Source organism: Lissotriton helveticus, chromosome 11, assembly GCF_964261635.1.
Source record: "Lissotriton helveticus chromosome 11, aLisHel1.1, whole genome shotgun sequence".
NCBI classification, from domain to species: Eukaryota; Metazoa; Chordata; class Amphibia; order Caudata; family Salamandridae; genus Lissotriton; species Lissotriton helveticus.
In genome coordinates this window covers 58,857,282-58,881,198 of record NC_136072.1, presented here as the reverse complement: position 1 = coordinate 58,881,198, position 23,917 = coordinate 58,857,282, and the positions used below count along the sequence as shown (strand labels likewise).

Sequence of the window (23,917 nt, the reverse complement as noted above, 5' to 3'; positions counted from 1 at the left end):
ACAAAACAGAATCTGAAAAACTACGTAAAGAAATGGATGAACGTCGTGAAAAATATGAAGACGAAATCCAACAACACAAACATCGTAAATTTTCCAGAGACGAAGCCGATTATAAACATGGGCAAATACTAACATTTGCTAAAAGATTTGAGGCACTAAAAACCACTATGCGAAAAAAGCACCAAAAATGACGGGTGAACCTGGTAGTGAATCAGATGTAAGTGGCAGTGAGAGTGAAGCCACAACCACCACAAACACATTAAGCTCCACCTGTCTTCGGTTTTCTTTTTTTAGAGGAAATGCGTCTAATAAACCTAGACCAAAACATCTCGCGCAACCAAGGACAGAACAGAGGCAGAGGATTTGGCAGAGGCGGTACAAAATCTTCAGAAGTCATAGAAAAACCAGAAGATCAAGGTACAAAAAGATTCTACCCACTCAGGAACAGGACAAAGAGAAACTAGAATCAGAAACCTAATAATCAACCTTTCTGACTATTCCTTGGCAGAAATTGAACATAGAGTACTGAACAAAGGCCTTTCCTTCTGCCCCCAAAAACATGTCAATTATACTGACGCAAAGATCGACCTGTACAAATACGTGAGAAAACTAAAACTCACAAAAATCCATGGCACTAAGATTATCACGAATACTGAGGCACAAGATATCATTGAAAATCCAAGCATCTCCTCGGGAACACGGAATCATTACCCTTTGAAGAAATACCTCATTTAAAAAATCTATATGACCTAGCAAATGAGCTAGAATATAATGAAAGTACAGAACTAACGGTACTCCAGAATTTGGATATTGACACAAAATCATATGAGAGCAGTGGTCTAAAAAGGAAATCAAAATTCTGTCCACAACTCTCACCCGGAACAAAAAAGACTCATTCTCAGAAGCCATAATGTGCGACATTGAAAATATTGAGAAACTAAGAAATAAAAAGACAAGGGAAAACATGTCCATTAAAGAACAACAAGCAATACAGGCACTGGCAAACAATGGAGAGATAGTGATGAAGCCTGCCGACAAAGGCGGAAACCTTGTCATACAAAATGTGGATGAATGTAAAATTGAGGCATATCGTCAACTACATGACCCAAACAAATATAGGAAGTTACCAACAAATGATATAAAAAATGAACTTAGACGAATGGCACGAACATAAACTCTTAAATAATGAAGAACGCCTTTTTCTCCTAAAAGAGAAACCAACCATCCCAACAATCTATTTTTTGCCAATAGTGCATAAAACCATGGTCAATCCTCTGGGCAGACCAATTGTCTCCGCATGTGACTCCATCTATGAAAACATTTCTTCATATATCGATCATTATCCGGCACCCATGGTCACAAATTTGACCTCATACATTCAAGATACAGCTTATTTCCTAAGAATGCTTTCAAATATATCATGGAGTCCAACATATTTACTCATCACCATCTATGTAGTCTCCATCTACACGTCCATTGAACATTCAGTAGGGCTGAATGCATGTGCATATTTTTTTAAACAAAGAACTATATAAGAATTAGAACACTCTGCCATGCTTCTAACTATGATCCAAATGTGTATCAATAACAATATTTTCTTATTCAATCATGAACTATAGCACCAACTGTGCGGCTGTGCAATGGGCATTTCCTTCTCCCCCAACTATGCTAATCTAACAATGTGTTGGTGGGAGAAGGAAATTGCTTGGGCCCCAGAGCAAAGCATGGCCTTAGAGAAGATTATACTCTGGACCAGGTACTTTGACGACTTGTTTTTAATTTGGAACGGCAGTAAAGATGAATTCAAACAATTCTTTGATTCACTTAATCACAATGACATCGGCTTATCCTTCACTTGTAACATCAATCGTCACAAAGTAGATTTCCTTGACATCACAATCTATATACATGAAAATCATCTTCAAACAACTCTATATAGAAAAGAGACTGCGACCAACAGCATTTAACATGCTGAAAGGTTTCATCCACAGCCACTAATATGCAGCATTCCTTACGGAATATTTTTGAGGATGAAAAGAAACTGTTCACAAAATGAAAATGCCATAAAAGAAATTGAAACAAGTGCGAACAGATTACGAAAAAGAGGATACCGAGAAAGAGATCTGAACAAAAGCAAGAAAAAAATTGGGAATCTAACTAGAACAGAGATCCTAATCAAAAAATCAAAGGAAGTTAAGAAGCCGGAGGAACAACAAATAACAACTAGATTGATATTAACCTATAGCAAAGAATCCCAAAAAATCCATCAAATTGTACAAAGATATTGGCCACTGTTGAAACAAGATCAAGAACTATCAAAAATAATTGGCTCTGGACCACAAATAACTTTCAGGAAAGCTCCATCGATTAAAGATCTGATAGTCAAAAGCCATTTCAATCGACCAGGAAAGAAATCAAAATGGCTAATAGAACAACAAAATGGCTTCAAGAAATGTAACACTTGCAAGGCCTGCAAAATTGGGGTGAATAAAAAGAATATAAGAGACCCAGAAGGCAGAGTCATTCAAATTGAGAAACGGATCACCTGTTCTACCAAATTTGTGGTCTATGCAATTCAGTGTGACTGTGCAATGCTATACATGGGTAGCACCACCTGCATGCTAAAGAAGAGAATTCTTGAACATATTAGGGCAGTCAAGAACAGAGACCTGACATATGCAACGGCGAAACATCTTTTGACATGCCAAGGCGGGAACTGGCTCAACATGAGTTACTTTGCAATAGACACAGTCGAGACAAATGAGAGACTGGGCGACCAAAACAAAAAACTACGACAATTAGAGTCAACAATCAAAAGGCATGAATTTTGACAAGGAACTTTATTTTCATCTTGAATGAACTTCTGCAAAACTTTTGAACTATCACTGACAACCAAAATGTATATGCCACATACATGATGAAACTATTGCCCTTGGTGTAATCTCAACCCCCACTTGATTAACTTACCCTCAACTCTTTTTCTTTCTTCTTTTTTTTCTTTTATTCCTTTGAAAATGTGGGCACTATACCCTTAATTTATCAAGCGTACAAATAATACCAAGGATGCCTCAGAAAATAAGTCCTTTTGCAGACCATATGTAATAACGATATGAACACTGCCAGAAATATGATTACATATTGTTATTTCGTCCATATAATTGAATGTCTCACGTGTGAGACAGAGTGTGACATGAGGCATCTTTGTTCACAGAGACATATATGCAATTACAAATGACAACAATTATTATTATTTTTTGTTGGGGGCAAAGAAACAATAAGTGAATATGCGTTCAGAAACAAATAGTATCACCACACCATTACTAGTTTAATTTAGAAACGATGTCTGAATTGTGGAGATCTGTTTAAAACTAATGAAAACTACAGGTCCCAGAATTCATGGGTATGATGTAAAAAGGAAATGACATAAAAACAGTCGCAAATGTAGTACCACCTACCGTGACCAAGGCCGCAAGGCTGAAACGCCTCGGTGTGCAGACTAGGCCCTGTTAAATAAATTCCCAAAATGTAAAGTTCCATAGTGCGGCATTTGTTTGTGCAAAAATTGATGTTCCTTTGGCTACTGGGTGAACCGAACACCTGCACCCGCTATTGAGCTGCTCCGGTAATTCAGCCACATTGTTGCAAAAAAAAAAATGTAAAAAATATAAAATAAATAACTAGCGGAACTAAGATTCAAAAAAAGACTGTACAATCAAGTTTTAATTGATACGGCCTTAAGGAGAGCTGAATCACAGAACAGAACGGAGTTGCTAACAGAAAAAACCAAGGAAAATGAGGAAGAAAGTCAGATTAGACTAATAACCACATTCTCCACCGGTAATAAGCAAGTGATGCATATCCTTCGAAAAAATTGGCACATCCTACAGATGGACAATACAGTAGCAAAGATTGTGGCCGATCACCCAAATGTTACCTATAGAAGAGCGAAGAATTTGCGGGACAGACTAGTTCACAGCCACTTTCAACTTCCTAGAAATCCAGAAATCTGGTTGAAACCTAAGGGCTTTTTTAAGTGTTTGGGGTGCAAAGTTTGAGAAATTGCAGTAAAGAAAAAAGAAATTCAGATGGCCAATAAAAAAACTTGGAAAATCAAACAGCTAATAAACTGCAAGAGCCAGTTCGCGATTTACCTACTCGAGTGCCCATGCGCCCTAAAATACGTGGGCAGCACTAAAAATGAACTCAAAAAACGCATCCTTGAACATGTCAGGGCGACAGTGAACTGTGACCGGAGCAATGCTGTCTCAAAACATATGGAGAAGGAACATGCCAGTAATTGGAAGGAATTAAAATTCTATGCCATAGAAACGGTGGGACCCAATCAACGCGGCGGAGACCGTGAAAGAACCTTAAGGCAAAAGTAGTCGAAGCACATTCTGAATTTCAGAACTCTTACCCCCCATGGTCTGAACTAGGACGAAGAATTGCATTATCATCTCTAATAAATCCACGCTATGACCATCTATACATGGACAATGAACAACTTTCTTCCCGTAACAATCATTAATGGTATTTAATAGTAATACACTCACACTCATTTGTTTCCTTAGACACACACACCACACCGCTAAAATGAATTTTAGAAGGACAGTATGTATTTTTGTAGTAAATCGCGCAGTGATCTTACAGGCCGTGGCCACAATACCCACTGGAGGGGAAAGGGAAGGAATGTCATTACACCCTATAATTTGAACCATATGGGTAAAAATACCGATTCACGGTGTTAGAATGCAGTGTACATTACGAGACCCACTGGAGGGGCAAGATATAAGGGAATCGCCCAACAATGGCCCATGAGCGACCTGCGCCATCACACAACACCCCCCCACTAGAGGGAACTAATCCGAGACATCAAATATTGAGTGTTGGAATATAACTATATGCACAACATATACCACTAGGCTTAGCGGTAGGTACAGGAAGTGACATGTTCGACATCACTTCCTGTTTTACAAACATCTCCCTTTTTTCATTTTTACACTTTATTTAAAGCAAACCAACACTTTACTAAATCATCTTGTGATAAAGCGGCGTGTGCCGCGAAACGCGTCGAGGAGTGTTGCTAGAGGCACTGTTATGAGAATAAAATAACAGCGAGCATTATTGGAGTATTGTCGTTATTGGAAAAATGGAGCTGGGAGTGCGCAGGAACTTTTTTTGTGTTCAAGCAAAAAAACGGTGTGATATATATATATATATAAATATACATATATACACACACACACACACACACGTGCGTGCATATGGACCCAAGCTGTGCAACATTACGTAGAAGAGTAATATGGTAGTTACCTGCCACTAGGTGTACCGCAAAACAAACTAGCACACTCGTTGGATGATGTCATCACTGATGTCATCAGTGTTGTCATTTGAGATGCCATCAGTGATGTCATAAATGATGTTGCAGAACCTGTCATTAATAATGTCATATGTGAGGTCATTAGCAGTACATTGCAGGGTGCGAGTTATAGTTAGCTCTGCTAACTATAGCTGGTGGATTTCTGTTTTCTTAGTTCAATACATTAACGTTGTCACTGATAAATTTACCTAACTATGGCCCTAATAACTATATCGGTCGGACGAGCACCCAACCAGCATCGTAGCAGAAATGGAAATGACTGACAAAGAGTCAGCGGTCCCACTTCCATTATTATGATGTGACTGCTTTCTTTCCAGTCAGAAAGTGTACATTTTCTACTGAGGCTTGTGCTGCAGAACTTTAGCACGAGCCTCAATAGAAAATATTCACTTTTAACACATCCATGCACCGTGTGGTAGGCACCATGCGATGTCTGCCACATGGGTATGGATGTTTGAGGGCATCACAGATACCCCCAGGCCTCCTAGTGAAGGCCACAGAGAAAGGGGGCCCTGCTAGGGGCCCCCAAAGTCACTTTCGACAGCATTCTCATGTCAGAAAGGCCGACATGGAAAGGCTGTCGGAAACGGACCTCATAGTCCATACGGCGGTGCCTGAGCAGGCACTGTCGCCAATTGGGATTATTTGTCCGACTGATGCCCAGACGGGATCTCCGATCCTGTCGTAGGTGTCGGTCTGTTCCCCAGCCTGCAGCAGTCTGACAGACCACATCGTAATGCGGAGGTCAGACCACTGCTTCCGATGTTGGGCGGATTGCAAACTGGCAATGAGCCCCAATATCATTACTTTAACCTTTGTTTTTTTCAGTGATTTTCTAAGATATTTTCTTTTTAAAAACAAAAAAAGCTGTGTCTTTTATCAAACTTAACTATAACATTACTCTAACCTAGGTTTTGCACAGTGAATTTCTAGGTTTTTTTTCCACTGTAAAATAATATTTTATTACCATACATAAAGCCAACCCGTAATTGTGCATGGCTGAAGTGGATTGGACACAGGATTTTATGTGTTTTCATGGGGAGGGAGTTCATCAAACACAGAAGAGGGCCCTGAGCAAACAAGTAAGCATGCAGAAGAAAACAGGGGGACAAATACAGCCCCCCTCCCCTAGCCTTTAAAAGTTGCTGAGGACCCCATCCCCCGGTCTTTTTTTTTTATTAAGGGGGGGCTGCATGGCACCGCTCCCCATGCCTAATTACAAATTCCCAGGGCTCTTTATTTATGAAAGGGCAGGGGGGCCACTGGCCCACTCCCCCAGCCGTAATGGGCTGTGGGGACACCATCCTCCAGGCCCCTTCATTAAAGGTCAGTGGGGCCTCGGGGTCCCCCTCCCAAAGCCTTGTTTGGCCATGTGGACCCCATCTCCTAGGGCCTTTACTTTTAATTAAAGGGGAGGTGGCCAAGTGCCCCCGACTCAAACCTTGTTAGGCCCTGGGAACTCCATCCCCCAGAGTCTTTTTTTCAATTAAGCGGAAAGGGCCATGTGATCCCTCTCCCTAAACCTTGTTAGGCCCTGGGGACTCCATTCCCCAAAGCCACTAGTAAAAACAGAGGGAAGGGGGCTGTGCAGATCCTTTCCCTGAGCCTTATTAGACCCTGGGAACCCATTAATGTAGGGCCTCAGCAGTTATAGACCCCGGGGACCCCAACCCCCAGGGCCCGCACTATGAAAAGTGAGTGCCCTCATGCCCACCCAGGGCACCAACCATACATTTGTCAGGGACCACGGGGGAGCCCCAGGGCACCCACAAACCCGGTCAACTCCCCAAATGCAGCGGGAGCCAGCAATGCTCCTGCCCAGAGGGAGCCGCTACTAATGCTGCTCCCTCTGGACGGGAGCAATAGTTTGATCTGTTTCCTTGCCCACATCACAGCATTTTTTAAGTTTCCGCTAGCTGGAAGCAGACTTTGTGTTTGCTCCCGCTTGGCGGGAGGTTAAAAAATGCTCCCACTAAGCAGTAACAAACACTGGTTTTCCTACCCACGCCGGTGCGGCAGGGAAACTGCTATGTCCTGGGGTTGGGTTCCCTGGGACATAGCTAGTGAGCTGGCACCAGGGAATGGGGCCCTTAGGCTATTAATGAAACAGGGAGTGGTGCCTCCTGGCCCCCTTCCTTTTAAGTAGTTTTGTGGAGCCAGGAGACGGTGTCCCTGGGGCCTTTAGAGGCTTGGGGAGGAGGACCGCACGACCCCCCTCCCATTTCAGGCACATTTCGGCCCCAGGGATGCTTTGTGACTGCCCGGTTGTGACTTGTCCTATTGTAAATTTTCACCTGGACTGGTAACAGTTCTTGGATCCTGGGCCACTGTATCTTGTTTTCATTTCCGCTGCCATGTTGACAGATAAATGGTGCCTACTTGCTTTTGCTTTTCTTTAGTTCTTGCCTTTGGTTTGGTAATCTCTCCTTATCCTCACAGCTAAAGTGCTTAACTTTCTATTGGACTCTGTTAATGTGGATCATTGTTGCATTAAATGTATGTAATACACAAAACCTTCACATGCATCCGAACCCATACATGTTCATTTTGTAATCTGCTTGTATGCAGTAGTAACCGTTCCACTTAAAGGGATTAGAAATCCCTTTGTCTCTGGTTTGTGCTATATTACATGAATAAACAAACAAACATATAAATAAATTACCATAGCTAAAACTGAATGAGCCCAATATTGGGGTCAGATGTTTTATTATCATAGCGGTGGCACTTGGGCTTAAAATAATTTACCTTTCTTTGTTGCAAAAAATTCCACCAAGCTCTGGGCCTCCTCCTGGATTCGGGTTTCTAGACTATTCTTCCCGAGTCCGAGATTCCTCAGAGTCGTTGTGCCAAAGCGTCTCTGCTGCTTCCAGTTGTGTCCAGTGGAAAATATAACTCCTAAGTAGTCAATTTTGAGTTACATTTTCAGTTCATTATCTCTTCAATGTAATGTATACATTTTATTTTTAGGTCTGGCTAAAGAATGCTTTGGTCCTCTCTGCTAACATAGTGAGGTACTCTGTGCAAGAGGCTGCAAGAGAGTTTGGTTTGTCAAGGACTTTCAATTTTGAACTATAAATACCATGCTTTCTCCTTCTCTCTGCAACTCATTCAGCTCTTGTCCCTGCCTTTACTAGCTTATGAAAATACAATTTTAAGATAGACTCGCTGACACATTGTGGGATCTACAATTGTCTTCCTCCCTTACACATCATGGGAGATCTATATTTGGATTCATTGGGGTCGATTCACAGAACTAATCTGAGATAAAATCCTAAACTTCCTGCTTTTGGTATTCACAGAAGGCATTTAGTAGTAGTAAAATTAGGACTCCTAACTTTACTACTACTAACCTGAGATAAAATCCTAAACTTACTACTTTTGGAATTCACAGAAGGCATTTAGTACTAGTAAAATTAGGGGCCAGATGTAGGTGGCCATTTACCGGCCGCTAACGGCCGATTTCGGCCGTTACCGACCGGTAAATGGGTTTTTGGGATGTAGGGGGCCAATTTTACCGATTCGGTAAATTTACCGAATCTGTAAATTTACCACATCTGTAAAATACCGATTCGGTATTTTTACCGATTCGGTAACTTCTAGATGTAGGTGGGACTCTTCTGAATCCAAAAGGCCTTTCAGATTCGGTATTTTACCTCCCAATCCAATTGGGTGGTAAAATACCGAATCCTGGTGTGCTTGCACACAGGAGAAGTGTGGCTCAATGGTTAGAGCGGCAGACCCTGATGCAGAGGTCTAGCCCGGGACCAGGGTTCAATTCCCGCCTCGGCGCGTCTTGGGCTCAAAATTCCACGCACCTGATAATTCTCGCCTCGGTGCCTATTCCAATCATGGAGTCCCACTCTGTAACTCTGGGCAATAGCTTGCTTAATCTCCACAAAGGCCCCCACAACGCTAAGGATGCCTGGCCTCCACCTTGGGGGTGCCCAGGAGTGGACACCTCACAGGGAAAGCCAGGATGGGTTCCACAGCGGTATTCGTACAAGCCTCTTGGGACCCTTGCGGGTGAGTAGTGCGCTATACAAGTATCAATTTACATTTATTTTTTTACACATGTGTGCATGCACACCTATGCCATGTGACAGACAGACATGCCCTTAGGGCATGTATGTGTGCCACATGGCACACATGCCAGTATTTGGGGTGCTAGAGGGTGTCAAAGTGACACCCCCTGCACCCTTGCTGGAATCGGTATTTACTGATTCTGTAAATACCGATTCGGTAATGCCCATTGATTCCTATGGGCTTCAATGCCCATTGGAATCAATGGGCATTACCGAATCGGTATTTACAGAATCGGTAAATACCGATTCTTAACAATTCGGTATTTACCGAATCTGTAATACCTACACCCCCCCCCTCTATTTTACCACTTCTTAAATACCGAATCGGTAAAATTCGGTATTTAAGAAGTGGTAAAATAAAATTACCTACATCTAGTCCTAGGACTCCTAACTTTACTACTACTAACCTGAGATAAAATCCTAAACGTACTCCTTTTGGAATTCACAGAAGGCATTTAGTAGTAGTAAAATTAGGACTCCTAACTTTACTACTACTAAATGCCTTTTGTCAATACCGAAAGTCGTAAAGTTAGGATTTTGTCTCAATTTAGTAGTAGTAAAGTTAGGAGTCCTAACTTTACTACCACTAAATGCCTTCTATGAATGAATACCAAAAGTAGTAAGTTTAGGATTTCATCTCAAATTAGTCCTGTGAATCGGCCCCATTCTGTTTTTGTTTGAGATATATATAATGCTAGCTCTTAGATTCCAATAGTTTCACCTGTTATGTTATGTTATGTTAATTAAAATTTATAAAGCGCACATACGCCCATGGGCTTCTTGGCGCTGGGAAAGAGATTAATAACACAACAAGGAAATTACCTGCATGCCCACATCCCTGTACACGGCCGCTCTTTTTCAAAAAGTAGCTCAGTGCCAGGATATCCTCCCAGATTATAATGAGTTTTACAAATCTGCATAACACAATAGTGTTCAGAGGTAGGTTCATAGGGTAACCACACTGCACCCACTGTCAGTAATATAGACAACGAGAGCTCAGATCTGTATCCCACTGGAGGGGTAAGGCTGCTGAGAAGGATTCCTGTCAGCAGGGTCACTATACACACTGTGCCCCTGTGGCAGCTGCACTGCATCGTGTAAGCAATGGACAGCGTTCATCGACTGCCAACCCTGAATGCCCTTGTTCTTCATCGCCTGCTAATACTGCTCCACAGTGCATCTGTTTGTCTGTCAGTCCATCCATCCACTTACTCAATGTATACCCAATTCACAAAGCTTTGCACCATTAGTAGGAATAGGTCAAGAGTAAGTCGTACAACCCCACAGAGTAATCACTTCATATTCACTGAGTGAATCTTTACAGTAGTCATACTTATATATAGACAGCTTAGATTTCATCCATTCATAACCCAATGAATAGCACCTCCTGCTCTCTGAACCCTGCCTGCTTTTTAATTCTCTCATAAGCTGGAAGAATGGCTTAGGGAGCTACACATACAATGCTGGAAAGGCTGTGCAGCTCACACATTCAAATGCTTCCATCCTCTTGTTCTTCAAGGTTGGTAAATTGAGTGCCATAAAACTAAATCTCAATAACTGCAATTATTTACAGAGCTTAGAAATGACTGTAGAGTGACATGAAGCACTATATAAAAATATTGTATTTGCTGATTAACTGTGCCATTGTGAAGCAAGAGCTACCTACCTTTGCCCCTTGTAAGTTCCTGGTAAGTTGCATTTGTAGGGCGTCCAACAAGCTCTTCGGAGTGGGAGATTAGACCATCTCTTATGGCCTGGCATCCGTTCAGCACAACTACTGGCTTCTGCCCCAGCCACACAGTGAAAACATTCCCGTAGGTCTTTGCAAGCTGGGGGTGGAAGGTACCATGCAGCAATTTAATAGAACAGCAAACAAGAGAAAAGAATGTACTAACCCTACAAAATAAACATGTGATCTCACGGGAGAAGGTAAGTACTATCCATTTCAGACTCTGTGCTGCCTGGTCAAAGAATGTTAGCTACGCTCTACGTATGTTACTTTATGTAGGGTAGTAAAGCTGGCGAAACATCCAGGAAGATAGCAGCCAACAGAAACCTTGCCCCTTCCTAGGTATTATTTACCTTTTGAGAATTTAAGGTACTCTTAGCAAATCATCACATTTGAAATTGTCTTAAGTGAGTAGTATAAATGATGGAGTGTAAAACAACTAATTTAAAAGGTGCACAGCTTACAGTTCATGTACACAAGAGGCCCTGATGGGATCCAACTGTCTGCCCTAAACCAAAATCTCTTCCCTAATTTATATTGCACATTGCAAATGCAGCTCAAACTCTATGTCCTCCAGCTTTCAATGATGGAATTATCTGTTTCACTAATAATGAGGTGTACATCTATCAATCAATAGTTTTATTGGAAAAATCTCTCTTGGTGTCAAATTAACAAAGAGTTTTCTGTGAGTAGTTGAGTCACACTCCAGGCCTAGGCATTGTTTATCCGTGTATTTTCAAGACTAAAGCATACGTACCCATGAAAGAAGCTGTGTAAATCACAAATTCGCTAGCCTGGATTGAAATTAGGTCTTAGTAGCAGCTAGACACATACCTGAATTCCCTCATGTGATCTCGACTCTTGCATAAACACTCTCATGCACCTGTTTAAAGACTTTGCTATGGAAATAGCACACAGGAGTTTATTGAAGTCATGGTCCTCTCACATCAAGCTCACTAGACTGTCTAAAAGAATGACGATGCCACATGCATGCAATGTAATGTACTGTACTGTCCAGGGTGAACGCTTGTTTGTCTTAAGGTTCAAGTGCTACATAAATAGACAGTAGGCAAATACCAGGGACCTGGTGCAAACATAATGTCTTGTGGGAACTATGAAATTAGACTTGTGCCGCAGATACATGCTCTGCACTAGCAACCTTTACACCCTGTCTTTTGATATGAGACAACATATAATGTATAATTTTAATGGAGATGGTCACTCTTGCATAATAAACAAAATTATACGTTACATGCAGACAAAAAAACACTATTTTGCCCACCACACCAGAGACAACATTTCACTTCAAAATAGTATCTATATTGCCTTATCTCTAGGGGAGACCCACTTTCTTATTGTAAAGTATGTTCTTAATGGCCTGTTGTACAATTAACCGCAGCTTCTCATCAGACATATACCTTTTTCGTCAAGTCAAAGATTTAAAATTCTAGAGGATTCAACTCCAATGCTAAGCAAGATCATGACAGAACTTGAATTTTGGCCACCTTCAGACATCATTTCCAGGGAGAGTCCGCTTCCTCCCTACTTGCTGTTGATAATGTCAATTGATAAAAGCAACAGACAAAGGGTTACAATTTGGCAATATCTTACAGTCCAGGACATCCAAGAGACACAAGAAAAGCTAAAACTATCTAACTAGAAAAAGTTGTCAGGAGTCTATAAGGTACTTTGGAGTTTCAGACATGGTCCAGAGATCATACCACCATCAATACCAAAATTGCCACAAAAGTTGTCAAAGATCACATGACTTAATCTGACAATAAAACACACAAAAGGTAATTGGAGGAATTCCTGCAATTTGTCTAAGCACGGGTATTCACTCGGGGTAGCGTCCCAACCAATCGTTCTTTTGCTCACCATGCCACCTCAGTTTGGACTCCGCCAAATGCATTCCTCATTCCTATTGGTTGGCTTTATGATTATCCGTAACATGCCCCTATACCTTTTGATCCTAGCTCTCCTAAATAAAGGTTCAATGGTAAAATAGGAGGCCCAGTGGGAAACATCGTTTACAATGCTGGGATTACATTGTGATGCCATTACATCGCGGTTTTTAGAACGCAAGTCGTTAAAATGACTTGCGCTGGATGGCGATCTAGGACAAGGAATAGAATAATTTACTATCCAACACCTTCCCTACTGTACGTAGACTGGGGTTGGAATAGTAAATTATACTACTCCTAAGTCCAGCGCCCTCCAACTCAAGTGATTGTAATGACTTGCATTGTAAAAACCATGATGTAATGTACCGCGATGTAAATGTATGCGTTGTAATGTCATACATCTAGGCCCAGGAACAAAATGGACTACTTTTTTACTGGTTATCTGTATTACTCCTGGGGATATCACACGAAACCGTTACTTGGGCCTCTTTCTTCAGGCCCTTTTTAGGTACCCTCTGAATTGGTTGGCTTGGTATTTAAAGAATGTTTAATGGATAGAAATCCCAGTTATGGAACTCTCGGAGTTGGGGGATGGGAGAAGGAAGAGCTATGATTGAGAATAGTTACCATAGAATGTTGAGGCCTCGTGGTTCCTCTAGAAGGGTTTAACATCTCTGAGGGAGGAATGAACCAAGAAAGATGGCTCCAGGTGGAATAGGCAGCCAGGCCTCCATCAAGAATTTCCATCAATATTTCTGAGCAACAATTGTGGCTTCTGCAATCTCCACAGTTGAAATAAAGTTTAGCATGTTTCATCAGTGCAGGTGGTGAATGAGTGCTGAGGTTGCACTAAATTCTTTTGGCTCTGACCCTTTTGCAAGAACAGGGTTCTTGGCTGCAGTTGAGTGAAATCCGTGAGCCTCCAACTTTGATGTAGTTTCTGCTACGGGTGTGGGGAGGCTACCAGATTTGCAATTTAATTTTAGAGAATGTAATATGTCTCTGTGACTGAATGCTAGTGAGTTTGTGTGTTTGTGTTTGAACCCGTGCCTGATTGATAAGAGAAAATTTCAAAAAGGGGGTGGTGATGGACAGAGTATCTGAGTTAATCAGAACACTCCTACCCAGTCAACAGATCAGGGCTTGATCCATCACCGTTTTTTTAGCTCACTGCACCATCCCAGTTCAGAACCTGGCTATATGCAAATTAGTCTGTCCCTGGCCCAGTGCATCATGGGAACAGGGCAAACCAAACTACCAAGCCAATTCTTCACTGGAAAGGAAACAAGCTTCCGGGGACCGGTTTCTGGCATTACAGCCGTCTTCGGCCCGGCTTGCTTGAATCCTGATGGTGCAGTGAGCAAGGGACTCATGTCTGAGCATACCCTTCCACACTCATGGTGGCCAAAATAATTTCAAAAAGGGGGTGGTGATGGACAGAGTATCTGAGTTAATCAGAACACTCCTACCCAGTCAACAGATCAGGGCTTGATCCATCACCGTTTTTTAGCTCACTGCACCATCCCAGTTCAGAACCTGGCTATATGCAAATTGGTCTGTCCCTGGCCCAGTGCATCATGGGAACAGGGCAAACCAAACTACCAAGCCAATTCTTCACTGGAAAGGAAACAAGCTTCCGGGGACCGGTTTCTGGCATTACAGCCGTCTTCGGCCCGGCTTGCTTGAATCCTGATGGTGCAGTGAGCAAGGGACTCATGTCTGAGCATACCCTTCCACACTCATGGTGGCCAAAATAATTTCAAAAAGGGGGTGGTGATGGACAGAGTATCTGAGTTAATCAGAACACTCCTACCCAGTCAACAGATCAGGGCTTGATCCATCACCGTTTTTTAGCTCACTGCACCATCCCAGTTCAGAACCTGGCTATATGCAAATTAGTCTGTCCCTGGCCCAGTGCATCATGGGAACAGGGCAAACCAAACTACCAAGCCAATTCTTCACTGGAAAGGAAACAAGCTTCCGGGGACCACCCCTTGTTGTAAATAATTTTGTCCACCCTAAGCGTGGAAGGGTATACTCAGATGTGAGTCCCTTGCTCATTGCACCATCAGGATTCAAGCAAGCCGGGCCGAAGACGCCTGAAATGGCAGAAACCGGTCCCCGGAAGCTTGTTTCCTTCCCAGTGTAAGAATTGGCTTTTGTAGTCTGGTCTGCCCTGTTCCCATGATGCACTGGGCCAGGGACAGACTAATTTGCATACAGCCAGGTTCTGAAACTGGGATGGTGCAATGAGCTAAAAAACGGTGTTGGATCTAGCCCTGATCTCTTGACTGGGTGAGAGTACTCTGCTTAATTCAGAGACTCTGTCCATCACCACCCCTTGTTGTAAATAATTTTGTCCACCCTAAGCGTGGAAGGGTATACTCAGATGTGAGTCCCTTGCTCATTGCACCATCAGGATTCAAGCAAGCCGGGCCGAAGACGCCTGAAATGGCAGAAACCGGTCCCCGGAAGCTTGTTTCCTTCCCAGTGTAAGAATTGGCTTTTGTAGTCTGGTCTGCCCTGTTCCCATGATGCACTGGGCCAGGGACAGACTAATTTGCATACAGCCAGGTTCTGAAACTGGGATGGTGCAATGAGCTAAAAAACGGTGTTGGATCTAGCCCTGATCTCTTGACTGGGTGAGAGTACTCTGCTTAATTCAGAGACTCTGTCCATCACCACCCCTTGTTGTAAATAATTTTGTCCACCCTAAGCGTGGAAGGGTATACTCAGATGTGAGTCCCTTGCTCATTGCACCATCAGGATTCAAGCAAGCCGGGCCGAAGACGCCTGAAATGGCAGAAACCGGTCCCCGGAAGCTTGTTTCCTTCCCAGTGTAAGAATTGGCTTTTGTAGTCTGGTCTGCCCTGTTCCCATGATGCACTGGGCCAGGGACAGACTAATTTGCATACAGCCAGGTTCTGAAACTGGGATGGTGCAATGAGCTAAAAAATGGTGTTGGATCTAGCCCTGATCTCTTGACTGGGTGAGAGTACTCTGCTTAATTCAGAGACTCTGTCCATCACCACCCCTTGTTGTAAATAATTTTGTCCACCCTAAGCGTGGAAGGGTATACTCAGATGTGAGTCCCTTGCTCATTGCACCATCAGGATTCAAGCAAGCCGGGCCGAAGACGCCTGAAATGGCAGAAACCGGTCCCCGGAAGCTTGTTTCCTTCCCAGTGTAAGAATTGGCTTTTGTAGTCTGGTCTGCCCTGTTCCCATGATGCACTGGGCCAGGGACAGACTAATTTGCATACAGCCAGGTTCTGAAACTGGGATGGTGCAATGAGCTAAAAAACGGTGTTGGATCTAGCCCTGATCTCTTGACTGGGTGAGAGTACTCTGCTTAATTCAGAGACTCTGTCCATCACCACCCCTTGTTGTAAATAATTTTGTCCACCCTAAGCGTGGAAGGGTATACTCAGATGTGAGTCCCTTGCTCATTGCACCATCAGGATTCAAGCAAGCCGGGCCGAAGACGCCTGAAATGGCAGAAACCGGTCCCCGGAAGCTTGTTTCCTTCCCAGTGTAAGAATAGGCTTTTGTAGTCTGGTCTGCCCTGTTCCCATGATGCACTGGGCCAGGGACAGACTAATTTGCATACAGCCAGGTTCTGAAACTGGGATGGTGCAATGAGCTAAAAAACGGTGTTGGATCTAGCCCTGATCTCTTTACTGGGTGAGAGTACTCTGCTTAATTCAGAGACTCTGTCCATCACCACCCCTTGTTGTAAATAATTTTGTCCACCCTAAGCGTGGAAGGGTATACTCAGATGTGAGTCCCTTGCTCATTGCACCATCAGGATTCAAGCAAGCCGGGCCGAAGACGCCTGAAATGGCAGAAACCGGTCCCCGGAAGCTTGTTTCCTTCCCAGTGTAAGAATTGGCTTTTGTAGTCTGGTCTGCCCTGTTCCCATGATGCACTGGGCCAGGGACAGACTAATTTGCATACAGCCAGGTTCTGAAACTGGGATGGTGCAATGAGCTAAAAAACGGTGTTGGATCTAGCCCTGATCTCTTGACTGGGTGAGAGTACTCTGCTTAATTCAGAGACTCTGTCCATCACCACCCCTTGTTGTAAATAATTTTGTCCACCCTAAGCGTGGAAGGGTATACTCAGATGTGAGTCCCTTGCTCATTGCACCATCAGGATTCAAGCAAGCCGGGCCGAAGATGCCTGAAATGGCAGAAACCGCTCCCCGGATGCTTGTTTCCTTCCCAGTGTAAGAATTGGCTTTTGTAGTCTGGTCTGCCCTGTTCCCATGATGCACTGGGCCAGGGACAGACTAATTTGCATACAGCCAGGTTCTGAAACTGGGATGGTGCAATGAGCTAAAAAATGGTGTTGGATCTAGCCCTGATCTCTTGACTGGGTGAGAGTACTCTGCTTAATTCAGAGACTCTGTCCATCACCACCCCTTGTTGTAAATAATTTTGTCCACCCTAAGCGTGGAAGGGTATACTCAGATGTGAGTCCCTTGCTCATTGCACCATCAGGATTCAAGCAAGCCGGGCATAAGACGCCTGAAATGGCAGAAACCGGTCCCCGGAAGCTTGTTTCCTTCCCAGTGTAAGAATTGGCTTTTGTAGTCTGGTCTGCCCTGTTCCCATGATGCACTGGGCCAGGGACAGACTAATTTGCATACAGCCATGTTCTGAAACTGGGATGGTGCAATGAGCTAAAAAACGGTGTTGGATCTAGCCCTGATCTCTTTACTGGGTGAGAGTACTCTGCTTAATTCAGAGACTCTGTCCATCACCACCCCTTGTTGTAAATAATTTTGTCCACCCTAAGCGTGGAAGGGTATACTCAGATGTGAGTCCCTTGCTCATTGCACCATCAGGATTCAAGCAAGCCGGGCCGAAGACGCCTGAAATGGCAGAAACCGGTCCCCGGAAGCTTGTTTCCTTCCCAGTGTAAGAATTGGCTTTTGTAGTCTGGTCTGCCCTGTTCCCATGATGCACTGGGCCAGGGACAGACTAATTTGCATACAGCCAGGTTCTGAAACTGGGATGGTGCAATGAGCTAAAAAACGGTGTTGGATCTAGCCCTGATCTCTTGACTGGGTGAGAGTACTCTGCTTAATTCAGAGACTCTGTCCATCACCACCCCTTGTTGTAAATAATTTTGTCCACCCTAAGCGTGGAAGGGTATACTCAGATGTGAGTCCCTTGCTCATTGCACCATCAGGATTCAAGCAAGCCGGGCCGAAGACGCCTGAAATGGCAGAAACCGGTCCCCGGAAGCTTGTTTCCTTCCCAGTGTAAGAATTGGCTTTTGTAGTCTGGTCTGCCCTGTTCCCATGATGCACTGGGCCAGGGACAGACTATTTTGCATACAGCCAGGTTCTGAAACTGGGATGGTGCAATGAGCTAAAAAACGGTGTTGGATCTAGCCCTGATCTCTTGACTGGGTGAGAGTACTCTGCTTAATTCAGAGACTCTGTCCATCACCACCCCTTGTTGTAAATAATTTTGTCCACCCTAAGCGTGGAAGGGTATACTCAGATGTGAGTCCCTTGCTCATTGCACCATCAGGATTCAAGCAAGCCGGGCCGAAGACGCCTGAAATGGCAGAAACCGGTCCCCGGAAGCTTGTTTCCTTCCCAGTGTAAGAATTGGCTTTTGTAGTCTGGTCTGCCCTGTTCCCATGATGCACTGGGCCAGGGACAGACTAATTTGCATACAGCCAGGTTCTGAAACTGGGAGGGTGCAATGAGCTAAAAAACGGTGTTGGATCTAGCCCTGATCTCTTGACTGGGTGAGAGTACTCTGCTTAATTCAGAGACTCTGTCCATCACCACCCCTTGTTGTAAATAATTTTGTCCACCCTAAGCGTGGAAGGGTATACTCAGATGTGAGTCCCTTGCTCATTGCACCATCAGGATTCAAGCAAGCCGGGCCGAAGACGCCTGAAATGGCAGAAACCGGTCCCCGGAAGCTTGTTTCCTTCCCAGTGTAAGAATTGGCTTTTGTAGTCTGGTCTGCCCTGTTCCCATGATGCACTGGGCCAGGGACAGACTAATTTGCATACAGCCAGGTTCTGAAACTGGGATGGTGCAATGAGCTAAAAAACGGTGTTGGATCTAGCCCTGATCTCTTGACTGGGTGAGAGTACTCTGCTTAATTCAGAGACTCTGTCCATCACCACCCCTTGTTGTAAATGATTGATAAGAGAGACACATGCACAGCTGTTGCCTATGCCACTCCTGTCATGTGGGAGAGAATCTTGCTTTATTGTAACCTATGTTGTGGCTATTCTGGTTGTTTGTGGGACATTTGCATTGCAGTTCCATAAGATGCAACTTTTTGTGTTTGCGAGGAACAATTGCACTGCTGAGGCATGTTCAGTGCCTGTGTATGTGGGAAGATTGCCATGCTGATGTCTGTGTTGTTCCTGCTTCATGTGTGGGGATTTTACATTTCTACAGTCTGTGCTTCACCTGTCATAAATGTAAGAAAAGTTGCATTTCACTTCTCTTTGTGTGCATATTTTTCTATTATTATGTTTGCCTGTGTGGAGTGGCAATGTGTGCTGTGCTTTACTGGATCAATGTGAACACTGTTGTGATCATTTAATAGGCAACATAGAAACAGGCATAGCAGTGTGTGCTTAATGGTGGCAATGTGGAAGCTGGTTATATAATGCATGCTCTCTGTGGTGTGTTAGTGGACTCGCGTATCGCACTTTCTGTAGCTTGAGGGTAAATTTCCTACCTGAGCATGCAAAACCTATAATCCATACCACCAACTCTAGCACCAAAAGCATCTCTTGCCAGGAATAGCACTTCTCCTTTTTGAGGAACATCACTGCAGTTTTAGCATCTATGGCCAATTTTAACCCCATCATTTACAAGTTGACTGACACTGAATATCACCCTCCAGAGCCCAGCAATATGTAAGAAGCACTGTGTGTTACCTGATGAACGGATACATAATGGACTCACCCTGACAGTTGATGGTACCACCAGACATGGAATTTGGCATTCCAGAAATAACCAACAGACTTAGGTGGGTTAATAAGTACCATATCTGCAATAATATTTCATGTATCAGACACTTTAGACATTTCCTGTGGCAGAGGTGTTTAGTATTTAGTGTTTTGCTTCTGTATGTAATTTTCTGACTGGCACAAACATAATCTGCTGCAGACAATAATAAGCATGGCACTGAGGCAGACCTGGCTGTGAGGATGCACAGACTGCATCCTGAATCTGACTGCCACTGAGGCTAAGGCCTATCTATATCCATCAGCCCTTTTTTGCTTATGTTAACATAATAAGCACTTCACACTTGGACAATTACACTAGTAAAGGGAGTCAGGCCTAATGGAATATGCACCCCAACAGTGCTGGTGTTAAAAGAGCACGTGGCAAAAGTAACCTGGGCATGCGAGCAGGCACAAATAAAAGTGGTTACATAGAGTTTCTTGAATAGGCAGCTGCTTGTCTTGAACCAACATCAATAGGACACCATAGACTAAAGAATCTCTGAGGAAATACCCTGGTTGATGTTGCACACCTCAGTGCAACGCTTGATGAGACAATCCTCTTACTCTGCTAATGAACATACTCCCTTTTGATGTACAAGGGGGAGCAACACTCAGTGCCAGAAAACATTAGCTAGCAACTAAGACCCTGAGTTTTCTTGAACAGAGCCTGTGCAAGTCCTTCTTTGAGAGTTTGACTGAGATAACTGTCTATTAGAAGTAAGTGTAGTTCAGTTTAGGAAAGGTTTATACTTGGTGCACTAAAAACTGCTTCACAAGAACTGTTTCTGAACCTTTGCACCTGAGCACATACCCGGAAGAACTCTCAACTTACTAACTGGTCCTAGTGCTCACTTACTTCTCTCTGTGGGCACTGAGAAGCCCAGTGGAAACAGCAAATGGGGAACGCCTCTGGGTCTTGTAATACGTTGGTTTAAAGTACAAAAGGGAGCATATAAAGTCCCACAGAGCATTGACAAGCTATCAAAATCGTTTGTCATCTTGAAAACACCTTTAGGAGTTTAATTGAGGTGACTTTGTAGTAAGACTGGGCATAGACTAGTTTAGGAAAATACCTAAAAATGCTCCCATATGAAAATGTGCAGCATTAAAAGTATCATTATAATCGAGCAACATTATTTTGGTTGATGGAAGAGCAGTAGAAGAAACATTCAGATTGAAAGGTAGGTATATGTGTTTGTGTAGGTTTGTGTGTGTGTGTGTTTGTGTGCAGGTGTCTGTATATATATGTAAATATATATACATATATATATACACATACATATATCTATATACACAGTCTGTAACCGGCGCACCAAAATAGCGGGTGCAATTTACGAGACCAGACCCAGTCCCGTAGAATTTTTTAAACAGCAAAATATGAAAAAACTGCACTCCTGAGCACGAGGTTGTCACGTTTTAAAGCGTTTTTATTCCATTCATGGAACAGCCACCAACAGATGGTGGCTGTTCCATGAATGGAATAAAAACGCTTTAAAACGTGACAACCTCGTGCTCAGGAGTGCAGTTCCTTCATAATTTGCTGTTTAAAAAAAATAAAATATTTAAAAAATATATATATATATATTTATATATATATATACAATTCAACCTGTTGCTCTTTGCACGGTCCAGGCGCTGCTTTCAGCCGTGGGTAACCCCGCGGTTGAGCAAACGGCTGTAATTGTCCAAATCCCTTTCTTTGCAGAAAGAACTGGGTCGCACTCCACCAATACGTTTCAAAAGTTCCAAAATAATTTTATTTCATAGGATTCCAACATCCAAACCACCAATGCGTTCGATCTCCTACTGAGAGCTTGTTCACGGTACCGCCCCCATGTTTACGACTACATTTCAAGAAAACATGCTCTGATAATGTCATTTCCTATTTTTTTCTGATGCAGGGCATTATGGTTAATGTAGTGCTATATGTACAATGATGTGTTTTAAAAAGAAAACGTGATTTAAAAAAACAATAATAAACAAAAACATTGTGCTTAACATTATCAGCTTGTTTCAGGTGCAAACATTGCATTAATTCATTATGTGGCTTTTTTGGTAGCTTTTCCCCATTCGTAAATACTTAACTTCATTATTAGTATCCAAGTCTCAAATTTCTCACACTTTACTTTTCCAATGCCTCCGGTGGCCTAATTCATTAAACAATGGTGAGAACAATTCATCATATATTTTCCAATATATTTTTGCCTCTAGTGGCCTACCTTATTTAAATATGCATTGAGACCTTTGTCTTGAACTTCTCATGATATAGCAATGCTAGACTTAATGATCTCGATAATGTGAGCCTTATTGTGAAATAGCAAAGTAACTGAAAACTTGTTTGTAAATGATAATATTTGTATATATATATATATATATATATATATATATATATATATATATATATATATATATATATATATATATATATATATATATACAAACATGCACCCAAACACACGCACATACCTTTCAATGGGAATGTTTCTACCTTCAATCTGAATGTTTATATATATATATATATATATATATATATATATATATATATATATAGGCTAATGAAAAAGACCGCCTGGTCGAAACGCGTCGCCAATAAACGTTTTCTAAACATGGACCCTGGAGTGCGAGTCTTCTGTGTTTCCTGTGGCTTCATCGTGCGGGAAACCCTTTCTGGTATATATATATATATATATATATATATATATATATATATATATATATATATATATATATATAAAATTAGTCAAATACCAGCTCTAGCTTGGCATGAGTGACTCTGATAGAGCAACAAAGAATCTATGACCAGTGACCCACCTTCAACTTTTTCTTCGGCTCATGTATCAAGGTGACAATCTGTGTAAAAAGCACTATAAACTATATATTCAGCTGGTAAATATTTACACAGTCAACAGTAATAACAACCACCTTGTGTACAGTACCTGAATAAGGACCTCGTGGTGAAGCACAAATTTCAGGGTCCACAGGTTGCCGATGATGGGCATCGGAGTCGGTCCAGGGGGGTATCTTCTCCTCATCCACTGAAGCTTGAAGTAATGTCCAATGAAGAGAGTGAGAAACAGAGCAATCAACAGCTCAGTGATTGACAGCATGGTAGGTGCCTGTCTCTGCTTCTAGCAGATCTCCTAAACAGTGGAATTTTAAATTTACTCTATGCACTATTCTTCCCTCTTGTCTTAGTAAAATTTATTCCTCATTTATGAATCTTATATCTATTTCTCTAGATGTTTACTGTTCAGTTTTCTATCTCTTTATCGCTTCTCTCTGTATCTCTTCCTATCCCTTTTGTCTCCCTATGTACACTGATTCTATAACATGTCTTTCTTTGCCCTGAATGCCTGTTCTCCTTCCTTCCCTTCTTCTGCTAACCCTTCATTTGACCCCATTCACGCCCTCTCTCTTCCTTTGTCTACTTTCTGTTTCTGTTTTCTCTTAGCCTTTCCTCCTCTATGTCCAGCCTCAATATCTATCTTCTTCAGTATGTATGCAAAGCCTGTGCATCTCTCTCTCCCTTTCTATTTCAGTAAAGATCACCTTCTCAGTCTCATACTTTCTCTCCTTCTCTCCCCTTTTATACTTTGTCTAAGAACCACAGAGGAGGCGTATATTCTTGAGTGTACAAGATAAGAGTTTGGTGTTTGTGTAACATGCATGCTTATCACTTGTAAATTGGAATATTTGCTCTTTCGTCATTGCCCTGCTGTTGTTTGACCTCTTGTAAGGACATGCAAATGCTCTGCCAATAAACACGTCTCTTTTCCTGGGCTTCTGTCCAGTGCTTGGAATCTATGCCAGGACCTGATAACTCATGT

The 23,917-nt window shown here is 42.6% G+C and overlaps 1 protein-coding gene across 1 annotated transcript in view; it reads right to left on the bottom strand.

Moving 5' to 3' along the window:
• LOC144791752 (cytochrome P450 2J4-like) overlaps positions 1 to 23,659 on the bottom strand; it is a 71,251-nt gene extending 47,592 nt beyond the window's left edge. Inside the window, exons 1-3 of the mRNA XM_078666522.1 lie at positions 23,027 to 23,659; positions 11,129 to 11,291; positions 8,126 to 8,275 (exon numbers count right to left, since the gene is read on the bottom strand). Coding sequence (XP_078522648.1) covers positions 8,126 to 8,275; positions 11,129 to 11,291; positions 23,027 to 23,197 — 484 coding nt within the window. The 5' untranslated portion in view covers positions 23,198 to 23,659. The remainder of the gene's footprint in view (positions 1 to 8,125; positions 8,276 to 11,128; positions 11,292 to 23,026) is intronic.
• Between the last annotated feature and the right edge of the window lie 258 nt (positions 23,660 to 23,917).